The sequence below is a fragment of the Antedon mediterranea genome, chromosome 6, assembly GCF_964355755.1.
Source record: "Antedon mediterranea chromosome 6, ecAntMedi1.1, whole genome shotgun sequence".
Lineage (NCBI taxonomy): Eukaryota > Metazoa > Echinodermata > Crinoidea > Comatulida > Antedonidae > Antedon > Antedon mediterranea.
The window spans coordinates 18,409,666-18,432,798 of NC_092675.1; the positions used below are offsets into that span (position 1 = coordinate 18,409,666).

At 31.6% G+C, this 23,133-nt stretch overlaps 1 protein-coding gene across 3 annotated transcripts in view; it reads left to right on the forward strand.

Annotated features, from left to right (window-relative positions):
* The first annotated feature begins 28 nt into the window (after nt 1-28).
* The window catches only part of LOC140052106 (neuronal acetylcholine receptor subunit alpha-10-like), a 32,782-nt gene continuing 9,677 nt past the window's right edge, over nt 29-23,133 (forward strand). Inside the window, exons 1-2 of one of the 3 annotated variants that reach the window (XM_072097512.1) lie at nt 29-109; nt 21,433-21,510. In XM_072097512.1, coding sequence (XP_071953613.1) covers nt 21,459-21,510 — 52 coding nt within the window. In that variant the 5' untranslated portion in view covers nt 29-109; nt 21,433-21,458. Of the gene's footprint in view, nt 110-6,099; nt 6,317-16,594; nt 16,666-21,432; nt 21,511-23,133 lie in introns of those variants that run through there. The other 2 variants (XM_072097513.1, XM_072097514.1) reach the window with 2 other exon arrangements.

The window sequence follows — 23,133 nt, forward strand, 5'->3', positions numbered from 1 at the left end:
AAAAGAATAGTTTGAAAAGCAATGAGAACGATGTACTCACTCGTTCAGTCGTTTTTTTGTAACATCCATTTCTTCGAATGCAAGTTACTAAATGTGTTGCCATTAAAAGGTAAGACTTTTATTATTGGTTATAGTTTTGAATACACCATTATGGTTGATTCAAGAATTAATTCGAGAAAGCATGATAAAATCAGTGAGATTATGTGAGATAAACAGTATAGACCTATAGGACCTACGTTTTATATTATGTTACGAATTGAAATGTGTTTTTATTCAGTATGCTACTAGTATTATAATACATAATAAGAAAATAAATAAACAGAAGATAGACACTGCCGAAGCGGACCTTTCGTATTTATTTGAAGCTATATTTTGTTTGGTAGTCTCCTACCAGCGAATAAACAGGTTAACTAAATAATAATACATATTTGAAATAGAAATCTATCTATTTATCTATACAATTATATTCTATTATAAAAGAATATTTTTTCTCCATAAGAATAATGTTTAACTTACGGTAACAAATTCAATTACCGTGTTAATTAAAATGAATTAGAACCATGCAATAGAAAATGTTCTAACTTTTCATTATCGTTTTAACATGTGTGTATACATGTATTATGAGTAAATGTGGGATATACGAGATATATTCGTAATTAACTATTTTAACATATTATTCTGGAGGGAATATACAAAGGTAAGAATATCAACACCTGACGGTTTGCATTAATTCCCAGAACAATTCTAACCGACTAAACTACAGGACACTCTCCTTATTATTGATTTAGCGTGTAAGTACATCATGGAGAAATAAAAACAATGATTGTAGAATATTCATTTTAGTTGCTTTTATATGGTAGCTACGGTTTCAACAGACATGTTGCGTATTCGTTATGGTATTTTTATGGCTTGCATAACATTAGTTAAGCCCCAAATATTTTAAAGTTCACCACGTCAGGAGTTGCCTAGAAGAGTACCCGATAATTAATTTAGGCCTACACATTGACGCGGGTTTATGGTCAAATATAAAAAAGAACATCTGCGACATGAGTTTGCTGTGAGACTTTATGCATTGCAGTCAGATTGAAATAAGAATGTAACCTCATGATAACATTATGAAATATAGTTTATCAAGGAAAAAAAAAATCTTATTAGATCACCAGAAAGACTCCAATCCGAATGGATCTTCCAATACAAAATTCCTATCACATGACCACGGTTTAGGCTTCTACTCGAACCTGCAGAAACAAACGCCCTCTGAGGTTATGTAAAAAAAAAACCATGATGGGTATCGCAGTTGACATTATAATGTAAATAAAAATTGTAAATATACATAATATTTATATTAATCAGTAACCATAGTAATAACCGGGTGATTGACCTGTAGCGCCTGGTATACTGTATTCCACTTCGAAGCTCGTTTCATTAAATCAATCAATATTGGATGAAACCATTGCTTAATGGATGAACTAAATTACTGTCGAACGCCTTATGGGATGTACAATTTATGTTTTCATCATTTATTTCTCAAGTAAAGCGTAAATAGTAACACATAAAATGATACATCACGGGTTTGTCCCAATTCTGAAATATTAATAATAATAAATACCGTCGTAATATATAGATGGTCTGTATATAATTTACATCTTACAAATGATTGGTAAATGATAATCATATTTTAATCAATCAATCAATCAAATTTGTATGAATCAATTATTCGTCTTTAACTAATCACATTTTACCATAGTATGTTAATAATGATAATCGTTTTCTTGGATCGGCTGGATATTTGGAGAATAATATTTGACACGCGCGTTTTGGACGCTTAGTGATCTTTGTTGATAAACGATAAATCGACTAACAGTCCATACAATAAACGGAACAATGTTTCTGGTCTCACACCGCACCGATAATGTATCGGACGCGATATATCGGTCGCTACGTAGACGTAGTCTTGTGTAAACAAACATTGGCCACAAAATAGACACTATACAAAATTAAATCGAGTCCTTTTATTATTGTTTCAAAAGCATTGCGAACGCTTAGTGTAAACCGAGGAAACTCCCATCACCCCCTTACATGGCATGGATACTAATTATCTAGAACAACATCAAGGCTTGCATATAAAATAAGTATAAAAAGTAAAACAAATTTAACCTTTCTGTATAGCGCCACCAGCGATAAATATAATCAAGAAACTTGTTTATTTGAAACAGATGATAATACAATTTAATTTGTATACAGTAGACCAGAGCGAATTTTAAGAGGTACGGTTGTCTCGTAATCATACTAACATCACACTAACAAAGTCAATAAATATCAGAAAATAAATAGATTCTGCTGTCAGAGGATTGAAGTAGACAAACATCCCTGCTGAACGTGCCTGGAAATTATGCATATTATCTAGGCCTATTTGATCAGATACATTGTGAGTGTAACCTATACGTATACCATTCCCCCACCCTAGCATAAGGGAGGCTAATTCTTGTCTGCAAAGATTGGCTCACACTCTTACCATTTCTGATTAGTCCCAGTTTCTATAGTAAACTATCTTTTCAGAAATGAAACATTGTTCCAAATCCGGTTGAAATTAGACCTGTTAAGGAGACGAGGGACACTGAGGGTCGTAAAATTGACATTACTGTTATTCTCTAAGGAAACATTTACTCAGTACCAAGATGTCCAGATTGGATATGCTCTAACGCAATGTAATTCTGTGAAAATAAGAAAAACAAGAACCACAAAAGTCTAATTAGACCTCCTCGATGAAGAGAAATAATAATCACATGCTATTTTTATTTTTATTAGTATACTATAGAAAATATATAAATTAATTATCTCCAAACCAGGCTTGATGAATTTTTTATTACTTTAAATCAAAACTTAAAACCCATAAGGAATACTTTATTTTTTTATTTCAATATTATATTCACTCATATATTATATTATATAAAAAAATACACCAGTGTTTTTTTTTTCTGTCACAAATAGAAATAAGCATAAATAACGTTGGATACACGTTCATGACATTTTTAACGAATTGGCAGGATTTAGTTTTAGATTTTGATCTGATTGATGTAGGCCAATTAATTTAAATGTTAAAATGACTTAGTACTAAATCTATGCCTGCCCCAGGCTGCGATATCAGAAACATTTAAGCGTAAAATAAAGAAGATTTTTTCAATCTATGTAATTAATAAATAACGGTACCAAATCCACATAACAATAATATAATGGTTTTACGGATATTACTCGTCTTTGTTGATGGCTTTGTCTTTTTCATTGGTTTCAGAAATATTTAGCACCGCTATGAGAGAAATAAAATAATATAATATGTCATGTGACATGCGACCATATACTAGCCTAAGAGTGTCTTATTTAATTGTTACTCATATCTGAGCAAACACTCTTGTTACTAATTATTTTGACAATTATTCAGAAATAGACGTGAATAATTAAGTGTACTTTATCATTTTATCTAACTAATTGCTACAAAGAATATTGGTTAAATTACATTATATATACAGTCATAATTATAACGATAATATAATTTCCATATCGTCGCGTAATAATTGTTCAGTGTTGAGTCAAAGATATACAAGATATACAAAATATAAGTAATTAACCCGAAAACGACTTTATAATAAAAATAATATTACAACAATGGGCTTGTTATATTTTCTAGGCAGTGAGTCACGTTAATATTTTATTATCTTTGTTATTATCAATTGGTATTAATCATTGTTTATTAATTAGTGGTAAATCACTCAATACAAATGTGAATGAAGAGAAACGCAGGAAAAACTCTGTAAATAAAAATGACTGAAGTGAGCCCCCTGTCGATTAAGTTTGCACGAAGGCAAGTACGCTTAGCGCATGCGTACCATGTAGTAGAGCGACTTTCGGCTTTAAACTTATCTTCATCATTTCAATCAAACATTTATTCTATAATATAATGATTCATATTCATATAAGTACTTTCTCCATCTATAATTATCTTCAGATTCAGTTTTATATAATTTATATTATGTCTAATAAAGGTAATGCTAGATACTGTGCGGATTAACACTGTATAATTCTTTACAAATAATAATAGGCGTACAAAAGTCGTTTCAGATGTAAATTTTTTTTAATGTTTAAACAAATTCTGTTGTTGTAATTAAAATGAAATTAATTAAGACACGCTAAATATGAATTTGGTAAGCAGAAGTTTTTATTTGCACTGTGTATTATGATAATGCACAACTAACTCATATCTGATAGAGATGAGTTGCTACTGAAAATGATATTTTAATTTCTCTATTTTGTCGTCTCACAAACTTGTTAAATTACAAAACTACATTTCAATACAACTGTATTGTAATTAAAAAGACCGTTAAATACTATTAATCACAAAACGGTTTGCATTTAAATGTAGAAAGGTAGAAATGCATAGTGTGTTACAAGCTGACGATAATCATGCTTTTAGAGGCCGGCCGGCCTAGACCTATGTATATCTAGTAAAAAAGACGACTGCTTAGAATGTACAATGAAGGAAATAAGATAGCAAGCTGAAGATATTTAAACCACTGTAGCGTTAGTAACAATATGGTTAAAGTTGTTCGTGTAATTAAATTTATTGATTAAAAGCTTCGACTTGATATGGTAATCCTCTCAACATATATCAGCTGTAAAAACACAGTGCAAATGCAAATATACTTGATCTATGATCGATCATATTAATATTGATACAAAGCATAATTATACGTTGTTCTAACAATCAAAGCATGTGTTACGGATTGGCTGTATAGTGTGATTTTGGTTATATGTTTCAGAAAAACCAATATACATCAACACCATGTAGATTGATGAAAGTGGGTAAAATATAAATATAGGACACCTTACACAGCATGTGTTGTTGAGACAATCGACGTTGATAAGTGTGTTAACAGTGTGCTCGTGTGAATGCTACTTTATTGAGGAGTTGACATGATACGTAGGCAATAAGGTCAAATATAGATATACCAAGGTGACAGTGAAGATAATATAGATCGATTTTCGTACGAACACTCATGCTTTTTTTCCTTCATCTTAGATTATTATAGATAGAAGGTGTTATTTGCCTTCTTTCTTTTTAAGCATCATCACTTTGTATCTCATTCCTCTTCAGCCTATGCTTCTTTATGTAACAATCATTCCATATCCTTCTTATTCACTTTTATCTACTTTTACATTAATATATATATAGCGGTATTTCGAAGAAGGTTGAGTGTCGAATAGTTAAGGAGAGGGGCTGCAAACCCTGTCTGTAAGATCAAATACGCAATGTTGGGTCGCAAAAATTCCCCAAAAAGGATCATGGGGTCGTGGTCAAAAACGTTGCGGAACGCTGAACTAGAGTATAGTTGAAAGCTGATTTGTTTTTTTTTTGGATATCGTATTTGTAACTTTTTTTCTTTATTATTATGAGTGACAATAAAGTATTTACACATATTTTTTATCTGTTTTTGGTTCCAACAAGCCATATTGATATGTCGCCCTCTAACAATAGTTATATTGTAGCATACTAGGCTACCGGCGTACTATTCCAATCTGAGAACTGAGTTTAGTTACCGAAAGATTGCATACGATTATTTTTTAATAATTATGTGATTTTTATTCTAAAGGAAGGATTTGGAATGCCGGTAATCTAAGTTTGGTGAGTTTGGTGTATTTTTGTATAACTGTATTTTAATTGTTTTTGAAAGTTATGTACTGGGCCCTCTGGATTGAGAACCATAATATATTGTACTGAATGGTCACCCAGTATAAATATAAAAAATAAATAAATAAATACATTTATGATTATTATATTCATTTATCAACTCTATATATGTATTATAAATATTGATTATTCAAATTTGTTTTGTTATCTTATAGATAGAATATTAATTAATAGTTGCGCTACTGAGATCCAATACAAAATGATTCATATTTCTCTTTCATCACCGTTCAAATATCATTATTTGATCGTAGCCTAACCACATAACACGTATCGTATCATCAGTATTAATTTTGGGTTCTATATAATTTACTTTTCCGACTCGTGTTTCAAGTGAAATAGATATATGTAATGTATCGCATGTCGCATTTAGTAATGCTCATACCTCTTTGACGTGTGTGTGATTAGGTTTTCATGATAGTTTTGTGAAGTTATATATCAGTCATCGCGAATTATCTTTTTACCATCAACGTAAGGTTGCTAGGCCTACTTGAAATCTAACAATGGGATACAAAATCGACTATATTCGTTAATCACTCACGGCTAGACGTGGATTTTATTTTGCAATCTATTAAGGTAAGTATGGTAATCGATAATCATGTATTTATTAGTATTAATAATACGAACAAATTGGAAAAGAAATGGTAAGCTGTGACGTTTGCCAATATAGTTCAAAGTTCAAGGAAAACAATCCGAATATTATCGTAGTATCGTATTGAAAAGTTTATACCAATCCTTTATTATTATTATTATAATTATCACCATACAATTGTTAAACATGTACTTTCAGGAGAAAGACATAGGGTTAGGTTCAGGAGAATATACACACTTACCACCAAAAGAATTTCGTGTGTTTTTTTCTTAATAAATATTAGATAGAATAATTGAGTAATTTCATTCATTCTTAAAAAAATGCATGGTGGTTGATATAGTGTGTTTTAATATTACTGTAAAATTAAACATAATAATTCAAAGTAATTTTTATAACATAAGTAATTGTGTTTGCTGTTTCCTTATTACGGTAAACTTCATTAAACGTAAACAATTTACGGTGTTTGAAACAGTATGGTTTAATATTACGGTAAACTTCATTCAACGTAAACAATTTACGGTGTTTGATACAGTATGGTTTAATATTACGGTAAACTTCATTCAACGTAAACAATTTACGGTGTTTGATACAGTATGGTTTAATATTACGGTAAACTTCATTCGACGTAAACAATTTACGGTGTTTGATACAGTATGGTTTAATATTACGGTAAACTTTGTTTGATACAGGATGTGTTCATTATTATTACAGTGGAATTCAACGTAAAAGGTCAACGTAATTTTCAACGTAAATAATGCATAGTGTTTGATACAGTATTGTTCATTATTATTACGATGGACTTTAACGTAATCACCTTGGTGAATTTCAAAGTAATCTTTTATACCTTTTTTAAATTACCTACACCTTATTCATAAGAAACGTGTACATATGTATCATCCTATACACTGGAAAGGTATATAAGCATTAAGAGGAATTTTAAAGGATTCCAATGATATAAGCAACCGATATACGTGAACCAAATAACGATATGTCATTTAAAAGGTCATCCTTGGTGTATGTTTCTAAAAAGATTTGTTCCTCAATTCATTTATATCGACTTTTAAAAAAATACCCGAGTAGTTTCTCTGTATGTATCTTTGAAACATGTATTGCATACAAGTATACACGAAGCAGTAAGCTTTTGTCGATGTTCTTCTTTTGATTCTTTTTATTAAATACAATTTTGACTATTGTACATACTTTTACTTGGCTAAAAATAACAGTTGATTTTGTTTTACTTTTCTGTCTGCACTTTTATTTATTTCTTTATATCGATTTAAAATTATCAAAGCCTGTCGTAGCTATGATCTATACAATAAGAAAGAAACCTAAAATTTAAAACCAACAAAACTAACGAACAAAAGGCGATAAAAAGATTAGATTCAATGATCAATTATGGAAAAACATTAATTGCTCTCTCAAACTGGACGAAATTCTATTTGAAAATAGACCAGCTAATTAAACAATCATTTAGAAATCTCCTATTTTGATAATGTAATGTGTTTCACTCATGGGAGGGCGCCAATGTTGAATTTAAGATTTCATTTTTCCAGTACTTAACGTTGGAACATAACACAGACGTAGACATACAAAGTGTGTCTCAACAAATCGGTACGTTTGTCTACATCTGTTAGAACATTAGTCTTTTTGTCAACACTAATGCATTATATTTTTGCTAATTTTACTTTTTGGTTAACAAACGTCGTTTTGTCGACATGATATGAATTTTAATGACAAATGCTGCATATATGTGTTGAGAAACGCCACTGTTTCCTTCATTTAAACAACTTATAGTACTTGTTTTAAGTTGTTGAATGAAAGCCTAAAGGAAATTAACTTAATCGTCAATACACAAATGATTTTGTTAGAGATATCTTAAATATCATATGGTTTTTGCGCCACTTCTTTAGCCTGCTATTTGTTATGTTTCATGACAAAATTCCATCTAATTTTTGTTTTCAAACTTCTACAATTTTTAATCGACCTACATAAATGAACTGACCACCATACCCATTATTATATATAGTTTGATAACCGTAATAAAGCAACTCCTGTTGCCATGACCACGTGGGACGTGGGGGCGAAGGTTGCAGACATGAAACTGGGGTTGTATATTGTCGCTAGAGACGATACCTATGTGTGTCGGTTGTGAATTTACAGTAAAATAAGTTTGCAATTTGTTTGCATTTTTCATAAGTAACTTATGTGATCTTACTGTGCTAGGTTATCGGTAGGTTATTTGTTTGTGAAAACGTGAACCTTGCCAGTTATTATCAATCCAATTTTAATGCCTAAAGGCCAACTTAATTGTTGTTGCTTTTACTTTGTAATAAAAATGAATTTCTATGATCAGTCTTCAACGTATTTACTTGAAGGAAAATACATGCATAGATAAATATGTTTATTTACATCAGTTTTTGGAATTCGGCAGTAACTTGTATCATGTTTTTCCTTGATCTGCATGTAGATACATACAAAATGGTTAGCTTATGTAACCCGTATCTTAAGGCAAATCTATCCAATTTATCACATACCTCACCAAACAAAATTACATATATGTATGGTAATCTCATTCAGCGTTTTAATAGCCTATTACATTTGTTTTTGCGGAAATATATTGACATTTTTAGAAATAAAATTAGGACTAGCATTGCCAATAGCAAAGCCTGATGTACTATACCAGAAATTTGGAAATATTTTGAAATTAAAACCTATTTCATTCATCTTGTACTGGCCTAATTCAAGATATAATTTAAACCAACGATAAGTTGTTCACCTATAACAATTTCATTCGGAAATGACAGTAGAGAGTAATTAGCCTATAGAGTACTGAAACCAGGGAAGCTGAAGCTAGAAAATTCATTTCATTTTTTCCAACTTCAATAGCAGTAATTGACGTTACTTTTCTCAGGTCAAAGACGTCTCAGACCGGTTGTGCAATATAAATATTAGGTTTCATTATCAGAACATAGCGGGATTGATACCCATTGGTACAGTATGGCGAAAAAATATAACTTGAAAGGAAAGGGTTGATAAGTAAATTGTAATTTGAATTCAACATGGCTGAAAACTGTAACAAATTATATTATGTTGTCAAAATGATAAGTCTTCAGTAGATATCAACACAATACAGTACTACTCCTTTTGGACAACCTATTAAAAGGACACCCCTAATGGTATACTTTCCTGTGAAACGAACCAGTGGCAATATACTTAATACGCCAACTTCTATTCAGGGGACATCGCAAATATGTCACTTCAGGGTTCTGCCGTATACAAAAGATCCTCTCTCACTTACTGCAGTAACTTCTAACATGGACAAATATAAATTATCAAACAAATTATATTTCGTTCAGGTGTTTTTTCTATGAAGGAAATAACTCTCATCTTTTAAATACAAATATGTTATATTTAGAACAGCGTTGAGTGGCTGTAAAAAGTAGTAAGTTGACCGCTTAGAAGCACCGTACATGACAAAATGACTTCCAAGTTGAATTAATAGAATCATAACGTGTTGCATGTCTAGACTTAACTTTATGATGTAGAAAACTTGATGTTGAAAACTTGATGTTGAAAACTTGATGTTGAAACAATGAATGTCTATACTCTATTACGCTTCTGAAGTTATCAGATAATTGTAAAAACAAAAACAAAATCCTCTGCAATGAAAGCTTTTATTAACTTATTGAAATTAAAATGTAACCTTGGAGATTAATATACGACAGTACTGATTGTAAGCTTATCACTTCACGTATGGATAAGTGTATTAACCTTAGAGCCTAAAATTATTGTGTGCCCATATATGCATCACAGTAATGGGTGGGATATAATCATTAGTAAGTACCCCTTTTACGTCACTAAGTGTCTCATATGATCATTGCGAATTTTGATTAATTTTTACAAATCATTACAACCAGAACTGTATTATTACTTTAGGTTACAATTAACCTATCTTATGTTCAAACATGGTATCTAAACCAAGACTAGAAATTTGACACTACCTAAATTATCATGTGATATGTATTACTAGTATAAACGATCGATAATTAGGGCTATGCAAAATAAAACAAGATGCTGAAGACGGTTTCCTAATTGAAGCATGGGTTAACGGAGCAAGGAATTAAAGATTTTATATTGTTTATAAAAAGAAAAAAGTGCTGATCCATTCCGTAACGAAACAAGCGTAACCGAATCTACATGCACCTGGGACCAAATACATGAGTACATCACGTGTCCACGCATTTTTGTTTGTTAATGCAAATCGAAAAGCATTCTTGTATGTAGTATAAGGTGTTAATAGTTTACTATGAACATACACAAACCATTGTATTGATTAGTTAGTGAATCGTACACGAATCCCCTATCGGAATCTATTTTCACATCGTGTATGATATCGAACGCTAATGACATGTCGTATAGAATATCTCACAGTGTTCTACTCTAATCAGATTTCCAGCAAATTTTTACACGAACTCATCGGTCGAATTTATATTTGTCAAAGCGATGCTTATTTTACTTATTGCAAACACACTGTTTGTCCTTATAATGGTTTGATGTTTGCTGTTAAATCCTATTTTACTCAATTCAAAGCATGATTGTTTGGGACAGAAAGTTAACGTAGTTATAGCTGAAGCATTATGAAGACTACTAATATTGCAATTTTAACAACAAAAAAGAGAAAAAAAGAAAAGAACCACTAAATTTCTATTTCATAAGATACTCTAGTTGAATGAGATTTCTTTAATTTCTAAAATCATTGGTCAGATGTTTGCACATGCGTGTACATTGAAAATACTAACTACTTCGCAAGTAATTCTCGGGTGGGACTCGAACCGACGACCTCCCGATCTAGATATGACCAATTACTCAACATTATGACGCAAAATTTGTTAGTTGTGGAGACGAATTAGCGCAGTGCGATGACTGCTCGACAAACAGGGACCATTTGGAGAGATTAACGTTGTTGCGTTTGGCCACCTGTGCGCATGACTGCAAGACAGACAAATGTCCCTATATATAAAATTGTCAAATAGTATGAGAACTACAAGTTAATTTATTAGAAGTGCCAAAAATCAGGTATTTTTGTAAACGAACCATCGCAATTAAACCATGTTTTTTATGTGCTATTGTAAATTAAAGACTTCATCACACTATTATACTTGTATCAAAATTATAAGCAAACATTATGCAGATAAATGCACTAATTTATGCATGAGATTATCAACCATCTATATTCATGCTGGTGGACTAGATAAGCGCTTTTCAATACACGATGAGGTTAGCTTAGGTTAGCTGGCAGTAGCTTAACCAGAGCTCATCTGTCTGTAACTGTGTGAACCGGCTATTTGCCTTGCTGCTATAGATAGTAAATTATTTTCACATTTACATTAATTTTATAGTGACTTCTTAATTAGATTAAAGTAATACTTGATGTATTCATGTTGAAATGACATGTTTCCACCATGATGTGATCTGAAAGATATAATCGATAGAAAAACTGTAATGTATAGTTTCTGAAGAACATAAGCACAACGTGTGTTAGACTACCAGGTCCAGCAACTGTCACTAGATACATCTTAACTGACTATCGCTAGTCAGTTATATACAAATCTAGTTGTATATTTTTAAGTAGATGTATCTCTGTCAAGTGGCTCTATACGTATAACCGGGTAGTTAGGCTCTCCCTGTTTCAAACAGGAAGACTAACAACATATATGTGATAACGCATGCATTTTACACAATGTTACAAAATGCATGGGTTCTGGTGAGTAACGAGGGGTTGGAGGAGGGGGATTTGGGGGGGGGGGGGGTGGTATCCAAAGAAATTAGAGATCAGGCCTATAATATATTGATATAATCAAATCGTATCAAACGGAATACAAATTTGGTCAACATCCACAATCATCTACAATATATTCTGAGGATTTTATATCAATCATATTACTTGTCATATTTTTGTTTGAATAAAATTAATTACTTTATCAATATGCATGTTAAGTTATAAATAACGAGTTATTGAATATAAAAAGTAGTGTAATTACCATTAATACAAACAACAAATGTAAATAGTCATAATTGCATAGAATTATACAATAATTTATTAATGTTTTACATCAAATGGTTAATTTATATAATTTAAATTCACTTTGCAACGTTTATCTTTATTTTATTCAATATGTATTACGGTAATTAATAGAATATGTAAAAAAATAAAAAAATGATTATTATTGATAAAAGATTATTTAATTCGATTCTGTCTCTATGTCACCAGAAAGGTAAAATGAAATGCGCATATCGGATTACTGTGTATTGACCAACAAGTAAACTGTTTTAAATTGTTTCTTTCTTGTGACACATTGTTCGGTTTTATAGATTTATTTTAGTTGTGTATCAATCACGTAACAAAGTTGACACGCGTACAAACATGTATCATCATTCAACAACATTTTAACGCGCGCATCATGTGTGTCTGTGACATGATGCCACTATATTGCGGGCAACACGCCGACACGCATACGGAGGATACATGCGCATGCTCAGACAAAAAGAATTATTCAATCATTATTGTTGACCTTTTTAACCTTTTAATTTATGTAGTAAACTGCAATAAATATTTTTCGATTAATAAGAATTTTCTTATTTTAATTGTTTTATTTTACAGTTATTAACCCTTCGGGCACGATTTTGAATATTATAACTAATATGACAAGCAATTTAATACCAATAAACTTGACTTGTCGTTTGATTATATTTAAGTGCAATTTAATATCATACATAATTCAAAAGTCATTAGTCACTTTATTTCTATACTTAACAAATAATTAATGCATGTGAATTGTTTATTGATTACCGTCTATCAAGAAAGGCACCTTCATTTAAAACGCACTGTTTTTCTTAACAGTTTCAGAAATTCAGTAATTAATATAAGGCTGTTTTCTGAATTGTCCTGTTCAAACAAGAGACTAGCAGCAGTTGTGATGGTAAATCGGCCTAACTAGCATTGCTCAGGAAAATGTTGCTCCTTTTGTGAAAAAAAAGAAGCTTATATTCAGTTTAAAATGAACCTACAAAGCAAGTACAAACATTACTGGGAATTTCGGTTTTGAAGGTATTATGATCGATTGGTATGATAATTCCGATAACGTTTGGGCTGACGGTAAGACCGAGCTATTCAGACCATGCGTGAATTCCGATAACGTTTGGCCTGACGGTAAGACCGAGCTATTCAGACCATGCGTGAATTCATCGCATATATTGAGATCATGTTTGTAAATTTAAATGTAAATGGGGGAATAACCTGCGACCTGCAGCCTACTGGGCTGAATTGCGGACATGTGTGGACAACACAGTAGCCTACCACAACTTTCTACTCCCTTCGTGTCGCGTGCTGCCACAAATGTGAGACTGACGGTAATACAGTACGCAGAGCTATTGAGACCATGTCTGCGGTTATGGAGGCTCCTATATATAATGCACTTATAATATTAATATTAGAATCCTATCATTTCATAGAAATACGTTACAATATTCCATTTAGCGACGATATGTTATAATGAAATAAAAAAAAAACGCTATGAATAATTACCTTTGAAAGCGCTCGAGGAACTCAACATTTTGATGAAAATGCAATTTCATATTTTGCTTCAAACTTGTCATGTTGAATATAAATCAATTTCACCCATCAATATAAATGCATTGATCGACGGCAACCAATACTTACTTCTAAAAGATACATTACTAGAGGTACAAGTTGGTATGGATAAAAGCACACCAATAAATAAATTCTAATGGTGCCTGTAAGATTGGAGGTACTAACAGCAGGCTTCTTTAGCAGCGATTCTTTATATAATATATTATTTGTTCAGGTCCATCATAATTAGACAAATTATGAAATACAGTTTCACGTTTGAGGCCTGTATAATGGTCATAACCCTACTCACAAGCGCCGCATGTTATGTGACGCTGTATTATAGAATGTGCATATGTCACTATATATTATAATGTGGAGAAACAACCGGGTAGAAAACGTATAGTCCTTGGGAACAAAATTGTCCTCAAAATATACATAATGATATTTATTGTAGAATTGTTAAAAATAATAAACGATTTATATATTATTCATAGTTTTTTTAGCCTGTATTTTAATTCTGTGTGAGTATTGTTGTTGTCGAAGGCCACAGTTTTCCAACCAAGTAGTTCTTTCATAATATCATAATTCATAATTTGTAATGAAGAATTGATAATCCTAAATCACGAATACAATAATTAAAACTCAATAATCAGTTATTAGTATGCACCATACTCTTACTAATTGATTACGGCAAAGTCGTAAAACACGAACTTAGGTGAACAGAGTTCTCTAACCAATTATTTACCCTCATTTCGCCTGTATGGCCAACAATAGGAAATATTGGTCCCTATTAAATTAGGTCTCCCTTATGGTATTTTCACAATTCATAACAATTTCATCAACTAGTAAACATAAGGATGGGTAACACGTAGAACTGATATTGAATAAAATTCAAAAGTTTAATACATTCCAACAAGACATGGATTTAGTAATAGTTATATACAAAATCTAAAAATGTCCACCAAAGCCAGGAAAGATAAATGTAACTCCTTTCTGATATTCATGAATCCTAAAATTCTATCATATGTCATGATTTGAAAAACCTTTCACAATTGCGACATTATATTCTATAGATTCACCTAAAGTGTATCTATTTATGTATCACTCACACAAGAAAGTGTCTCTGAGATGACACGACTTAAATGTGATTCCAAATTTCCATTGAGTTGAGTGTTAAAAATTAAGGACATTGAAGTACGGTTATAAACCTAGGCTTTAACGAGGTAGGTATCTGTGGCTGTTGTTTAAACATTCATAACATAATTAATTACAGTACTTGCATGCAAAAGAACATTGGTGATCTTTGCGAAAATATAAGAATCATAAATCACAATCAGATTAGTACCAGTAATTAGTATCAGCAAATCCAGTTGTCTACATTCGACGTTAAAACGAAAGTAAGGTTTTCAACTTGTATTGACGGGCAATAAACGTGCATTACAAGTTGTTTTGAGAGAAAAAACTTTATTGACATTTACATTGACACAAAAGGAAACGGCCACATGAGAAAAGTCGGCATGAAAAAAGTCCCTATGAGAAAGGTCGTCATGAAAAAAAGTCCCCCATAAGAAAAGTTCCCACAGGAAAAGTTCATACGGGAAAGTTCGCACAGGGGAAAGTACCCGCCCTAAAAAAGATCCCACGGGAAAATTTTACACGGAATTTCCCAATGTCCTCGTGGAAAAAGCCCTCAAAAAGAAATATTCCCCACTCACAGGGAAAAGTCAACAAAAAAAATCTTTCAGAAAAAATTCCCTGGGAAATTTCATCAAGGAAAATTCTCCAGAAAAAATCGCGATGGAAAGTCCACAGGAGAAATGAAAAGTCTCTCTAAAGTTATTTTTAATTTATTAAACTAATGGTTATTACAAATTATACATATATATATATGAATTAATGATACAATACCGTAGCAAACATATCTGTAACATTTGACATGGCATAAATGATACTAATGTTATATATAAACCCATGAATAAAATTCCAATATATTAAAAAATAGTATGACTTTTCAAACAGGGTGGGTAAAATTCATAAACTGGCAATCATATACATTACTAAATCTACAAAATGAACAGATGTAAAGATTTAATACTTACGATTGATGGACAGTTGACAAATAAAACTGATTTATAATTGCGTAGATTGATCATTACAGAAGGTGTTAAAAAAGACAAACGAGGACGTTACACTTTCATATCCTCCTAATCAATTCGATGAAATCATCCATATTAATTGCTTAAGCGCAATAGTGTCGCTGGATATATAAACTAATTTCCATTGGTCAGTGGCTATTTAGTTAGTAATAATAACTGTCTAAATTATTCTATATAATTAAAAAATATGTTTCCTGAAATAGTATTTAAATTAGCAAAACATTAACATATGTCGATTTTCAATTTTAGCCCAAAAGCGATTTAAAAAGTGATTTTTAAAAAGGAAAAAAAAAACACACGAACTGTTCACTACACTATGCGTGTTCGCACCCTTTAGGCGTCAAATCATCGAAAGGGAAATCGGTAAAGATAATTAAATTATCAATGATTTAGAAACAAACTCCATATCTAGTCACGTGATAACAAAATGATGTTTATATAGTCGGTACAGGAGAAACGTCTTGGGATTTGCTGGACAACAGTATTTGTCTAAACCTTCATCGAGAGACATTACGGACGTCCCGGATTTGCTTGAAAACATCTTAAGGTATTGGATTTTAATTATACATGTTTTTAACTACTAATAGAACTAATATTAATTATGTAAACACTAAGCATTATAACTTGGTAATTTCTTCGCCGCTTTGACATAATCAAGTTAAATTATGTTACTTATTTATTTATATGAATGAAATGAATATTGCAGACTTACCGACTAAGGATCGTTAATCAATGAACTTTTACCTAATCATTTCTACTTATTTTTTAAACCAAATTGAACTAATATTATATTTGTAGATATTGTACAATAGTACAAGCCCTCGGGCAAAACCCTGGGTTCGGGTTGAATCTGAAAGATTAACTTCTTTATGGTTTTTATGGTTTTATGGTACATTCTCTATCTAAATGCAGCGTGTACACTAATAACTAACAAAGTAAACGGCTCTAAAACTGGGTATCTGGCTTAAAAAGAGAGAGAAATTACCCTAAAACATCTAAAAGACCCGCGCTCACTCGACACACTTACTGGAATGTATACAGTTCATTGAATCAGTTTAACTACAATCACATTTGAGGCTTGTATAATTTGTATCAATTCAACTTGCATTGTATTTAAACTAACCACAACATATTTACATAATATAGAATTAACATATGACGCACATGCACCGCTATATCACGCGTCCAATTTACATCTGTCACTAGATAGATTTTAAATGACTATCGCAAGTCATCAAGATACGTGTCTAGCTGTTTTAAATACGTTTAATATATATCTGTCATTAAGTCCATAATAGACAAGGTATAACGTGATAAGTGTATTTAGGATACACAATGCACCGGAAACCAAAATTGGGTGATATCACTTGTCAATACCAATAATGTCGTATTTGTAGATAGGTAACCGGGTTAACTTCTTAAAAAAAGTACTGCTTTTTGAATTACATATTCGAAATGTTACGTCTGCTAGTATACAGCAGGGGATTCTCAGTGCTGCATTTTTCATTTTAAGAAAAGATAAGAGTAATCCATACTATAGTAGTAGGTAGAACAACAGCATTATATTGATGCTTTAAATCATATTCCCCCAGTGGGTACTACGAAAAACATGAATACAGCTCTGTCAGCTATACAAAGTAGAACAATCCCCTAGCTATACTTTTAAAAATCATCGTGTATTCGTACTAGATAAAAACAAAATTAGACGTCGGTTCGTGTTGACATGTGAATTAAACATGACGATGATGAGAGTTTAGCTAAGAGATACCACCAATGCTGTAGTCGTTGATGGCATGAGTTGCGATGAAAGAGTCTAATATATTCCTGATAAAACAGCAAGTGCTTTTGGAATATTTTCATATTATTACAGTTTGTATCTTTCTAATAATTATATTTTCAATGTACTCATAGTTTTGATAAATTAAAATTAATGTCAATGTTTTGTTGTATTTGACCTTCCTTTGGAACATGATAATGATAACAGTGTTAAACTAAAATTAGAACCGATAAGTGATTAGAGTTACGGTAGTAGAACTAATCAGAAAATAGAAATGAAAGTATTTCATTATTCTATTAGGTTATGTATCTATTAGACCTGGCCCGAACTATACAATGCGTTCCATTTATGTATCTATCACAATTATATTGGAGAAGAAAAATATGGTACCGATTGTGTGAACTCATTTTTTGTCTTCGCTTGTTTTCGGCATCTAAGTGGTGTAGACGTGTTCCGATCATTTATGTAAACCTAATTGTCCTGTAAACCGTTTGTCTTGTAAATGAACTGTTACATATTGGTCTCTTACCTCGAGTAATGAAAAATAGACGAAAAATAGTAATTATATGATATGTTTTTATAAAGGTTTGCATGGTGAATAAACATTAACAAATTAGAAAAATGGAAAAATAGGAGACATTCTCAGCATTAGTTTCAATTCAATTCAATGCACATAATATCAACATTTTACGTTTAAACTGTCTGCAAATGTAATTTAAAACTGCTTTTCTTGTTATTTAATTTGCTTTGATCTGTGCGTGTGTACTGTCAGATTATTCATATTTGGTATTAAATTGATATTGAAATGAATAATAATCATGATTGAACGGCATTTTTACAAATTCTAATTCAAAAATTTATATTTTGTATTTGTTTTTATCCATCACTGGAGAGATTGGAGAGATTCTAGTACGTCTAAAATAAATAAATAATTGTGTTTTTTTAACCTTTGATTAAAAAAATATCTAATGGTAGTCCATAACTGCGAAATAATTTAATTACTGGTCATAACGATTTTCGAAAGGTCGTGGAAAACTGTGGTAAGATAATTAAATCAGAATTATGGATATATCTGTTATGGTAACCCGTGTCTATTCGATTATAACAGTATATATATGTTTTTAATTGTCTGAACATAAATTATCCGTATTCATACTTGAAACATCTTGGCCTGTATTAAAAATAAAGAGTGATAATAATTATCAAGTGTTCTCCAATAGACAACATAATGTAGAGATCAATCCGCGCTTACATTAATAGGAGTACAGAAATAGTAAATTAAGTTGATTAAATGCCAGGGTACATCAGTTGATTAAGTTTTAGGACGTCTTAAACACATAGTGTGTGCCTTAATGGTATTTCACTAGAGACAATCGATTCGATTGTAGATAAAACATTGAAATTACTCTGTTTGAAGCATAAATTTGAAGTTCTTGAATTTCTATTTGTTTTGCATTATCTATACTAAAACAACTACTGCGTATCGTGTTTGGGATAAAAGGTAACACATATACACTATTTAGTGGTGTTTAAATGAATAATTTTTAAAATGTTGATATCGTAATGTAAACAACCAATATTTAAGAGGTATTTGTCAATTTAGGTCTATGCTTATATTACACGAATACACTACGATGCAACGAGTTCTTTTACTCATGCTAGGCCTCTATTTCACAAAACTAGAAGCCAATATAGTAAGTCCTCACTACCACTAAACTACATCAACACACAACTGTACTGCATTTGATAGGAAAACTCAACTAATGTTTAAACAATCCATTTACACAATTAAAGCATGATACATCGATAACATTTCATTCATTATAACGGATGGATACATGACTAAGTACGGAGGTTCCCCGATGGGGGTTTTTTACTCGCATTCTTCCATCCATGACTGTTTTCATCGATTGCATTGATATGAAACAACATCGAATTAAATAACCACATTCACTATCTAAATATCTATACATATTTGTTTGCGTTACATTATTCTGTATGCCACCATTTAATTCTTCCAAGATGAGTTCACTCTTCCCTGTCAAGTTTAAGTACCATACGAATTAATTGATAACATACTTTTGACATGTTCACATAGTTACAATGTGCACATTTAAATTAACATTTCCGGATGAATGACAATATTATAGAAAACATTAGTTATTGTTTTGTACTTATTGTATGACATATTATTAGCAGAACAGAGTATGCATTATACTAGACTATAATTTGCAAATTTCTAGGTTGTCTAGTTTACTTTATAGTCTACTCTAGACAACCTTTAGTTTACAAACTCAAGCAAACACAAAGTTGACTAGTTGACACGCTTCGGCCAACAGAAGAACAAACTCCTAGTTTGTAGACAAAACTTGTTTGCTATTGTAGATTATAGTTGTCAAACCTCAGCAAACGGCAGAAACCATAAAGTTTGCAGAAGTCTATTCTAGCAACCTTTAGTTTTCAAACTCGAGCAAATTCATAGTTTGCAAACTCGAGCAAACTCCTAGATTGCAGACAAATATTGTTTGCTAGTGTAGTCCAGTTGACAGACAGTAAACGGCAGAAACCAAATAGAGGTACATTCTAGCAACCGTTAGTTTGAAAACTAGAGCAAACTCCTAGTTTGTAGACAACATTGTTTGCTGGTGTAGACCAGTTGACAAACTTCAGTAAACGGGAGAAACCAAGTTTGCAGAGGTCTATTCTAGAAATATTTAGTTTGCAAACTCGAGAAAACTAAATCCTACTGTGTAGACAATGTTGTTTGCTAGTGTGAATATTGTCTTTAGGCTATTATCATCCGTGATATGTTAATGTTAAATATATTATTAATACATAAATTAGATTACATTATCAATTCTATATAATGCATTTCCTAGGCTTATCGCCATCTATTTTTGAGAATTCATTCTGTCTACTCAGCACTGTGCTATATTTCTTTAATTTGGTACATTATAAATTCATTGCGTTTTGTCTAAAAATAGTGTTACTACACATTGATGTAATTGTTAATAATTGTACGTCCAACGTTTAATATCTTCACTTAGATGTTTCGGTATCAATAGAATTAACAGGCGGTATCATAAAAGGTGGCGCAGTCGTATGATGAACTTGCTCACCCGTGCCTACTTGACTCTTAACGCGCTCAAATTTATCGTTCGGAATTAAAACGATTTCTGGATTTGAATTCAGCTTGTAGGCCTAATAGGCTACTTCGGCACGAAGCAAGCGATTGTTGGCAGTCGTGTAATTATGAAGTTTGCAACAAACCAAGTATATTATAGAATAGCGCGAATGTCGACACAAAGCTAAACAGAGAATCATCTGGGTCATTTGAAAATATATCTGTAAGAATCACATGATTAACTTTTTATAATAGGTTCATCCCATCTCAACAAATTCTTGAAAAATGCATTTTTATGAAACTGGTTGTTAGTATATTACCATTTTATTTAGTTTCTTTTACTTTGCTTAAAAGATTCACTCGAGTGATTCGTTTCTAAAGCTAATTCATAGTCTCTTATTATTTATTTGTAGGTAGTGCGGAAGGAGGTGGTTAAAGTATGGCGGCATATTATCTAGTGATGTCAACGGTCTTACTCCTATCTACAATAGGTAAGTCGACACGTTCAATCAATGATTGAATATCCATAATTCATTAATGATTTATGATTATAACGGCATTTATATTACCTTTAATAATACCTTCACTTGTGTGTTGACCTTTTATGAGTAAAATAATTAAAAGGGCAATTGAATGTTTTTCTTATATTATTTGCATTGCCCTCATTACAAGTACAAGGATTTTTAATGCATTAATATAAAGCAATACGCTAACCTATATTTGAATAATTGTATTATGGCCTATTGATAGATTATATTTATAAAAAAAGTATACACAAAGATTTGTGAGTGAGTGTGGCCGAGCGGTTAAGACAGTGGAAACGTAATCCATAGCCATAACATCGGCAAGGGTTTGAGGCTAACTCGCTCCATGGTTCTGGTGGTAGAACAAGTCTTCTCGGATAGGGACTATACACCGTAGGTCCAGTGTACATCTGGCTCATGTGCACTTTAAAGAACCTATTACATCTTTCGAGACGAGTAGGGGGTTACCCCGGTGTACTAGTTCATACACACACACTGTCGTGAACAGACGTAATGGCGCCATAGTTGGCTGCCGATGACACGTTGGGACCCTTAGGGGAGAAGATTGTTGTTAAAAGTTGTAACATCTTAGTCCACAGCGCCTTTGATCACTTGTTGCTGGAATTGGCGCTTCACATATTCGTATATATAATATTTGTTGTATTGATTCTAATAATAATAATAATAATAATATTTCGCAAGTTATCCCGTTTCGACATTTTTGTTATTTGATACTTCACCAAAAAAAAAAAGTAGGCTTAAATATGAAGATATTTTACACCCAATAATGTTTCGATTTGTACAAAGTAAAACCCACATTCCATCACTTGCTTTTTTCCCGAATATCGTTGTATTTTACATTTCCTTAAAATATCTTTAGTTTTCAAATGAAATTGTAGCTTAGCAGATATGCCAGGTAAGTATACTAATCCGTTATTACAAACATACAATAAATGATTAGTGATAGAATATGATTATAATTTGAGGATTATCAACATTTTGAATTTCGTGTGATGAGGTGAAATGATACACATGAAATTGAGATCCTCCCGAGCGATGACGCACTTCTTTCTATAAACGTATTGAGTAATACCAATTGTTAAACGTTAAAACATTTCTATTTAATACGCCATTTTTATAGTGTTTTATAAGAATTATATTCGATTCAGATCGGTTTAGATAATTCTTTACTGTATATTTCAGTGTATGCACAAAGCTTGACAACTGAGGCTAAACCATTTTTAGTCGAGTTAGTTTTCATCTTAACTAGGCATATGATATTGGGTCAGGGAGATTATAGAAATTGGAATGAATATGGGTTATATAAAGTATGAACCATTATAATATTATTGCCTATATTGAATAATATTATATTACGTCATGTCATATTCAAATAAATAGGTCTATTGAAGTTCTGAGTCATCATTACATTTTTAAAAAATCGATATTTTTTTTTTTTAGAAATTAAAACAAAATAATCATGTGTCATTAATCTAGGCAAAAATAAATCATGAGACATGGGATATTAGCCATGATTATTACATTACTTATACAATTACATATACAATACGACTCATTATTATTTATTAC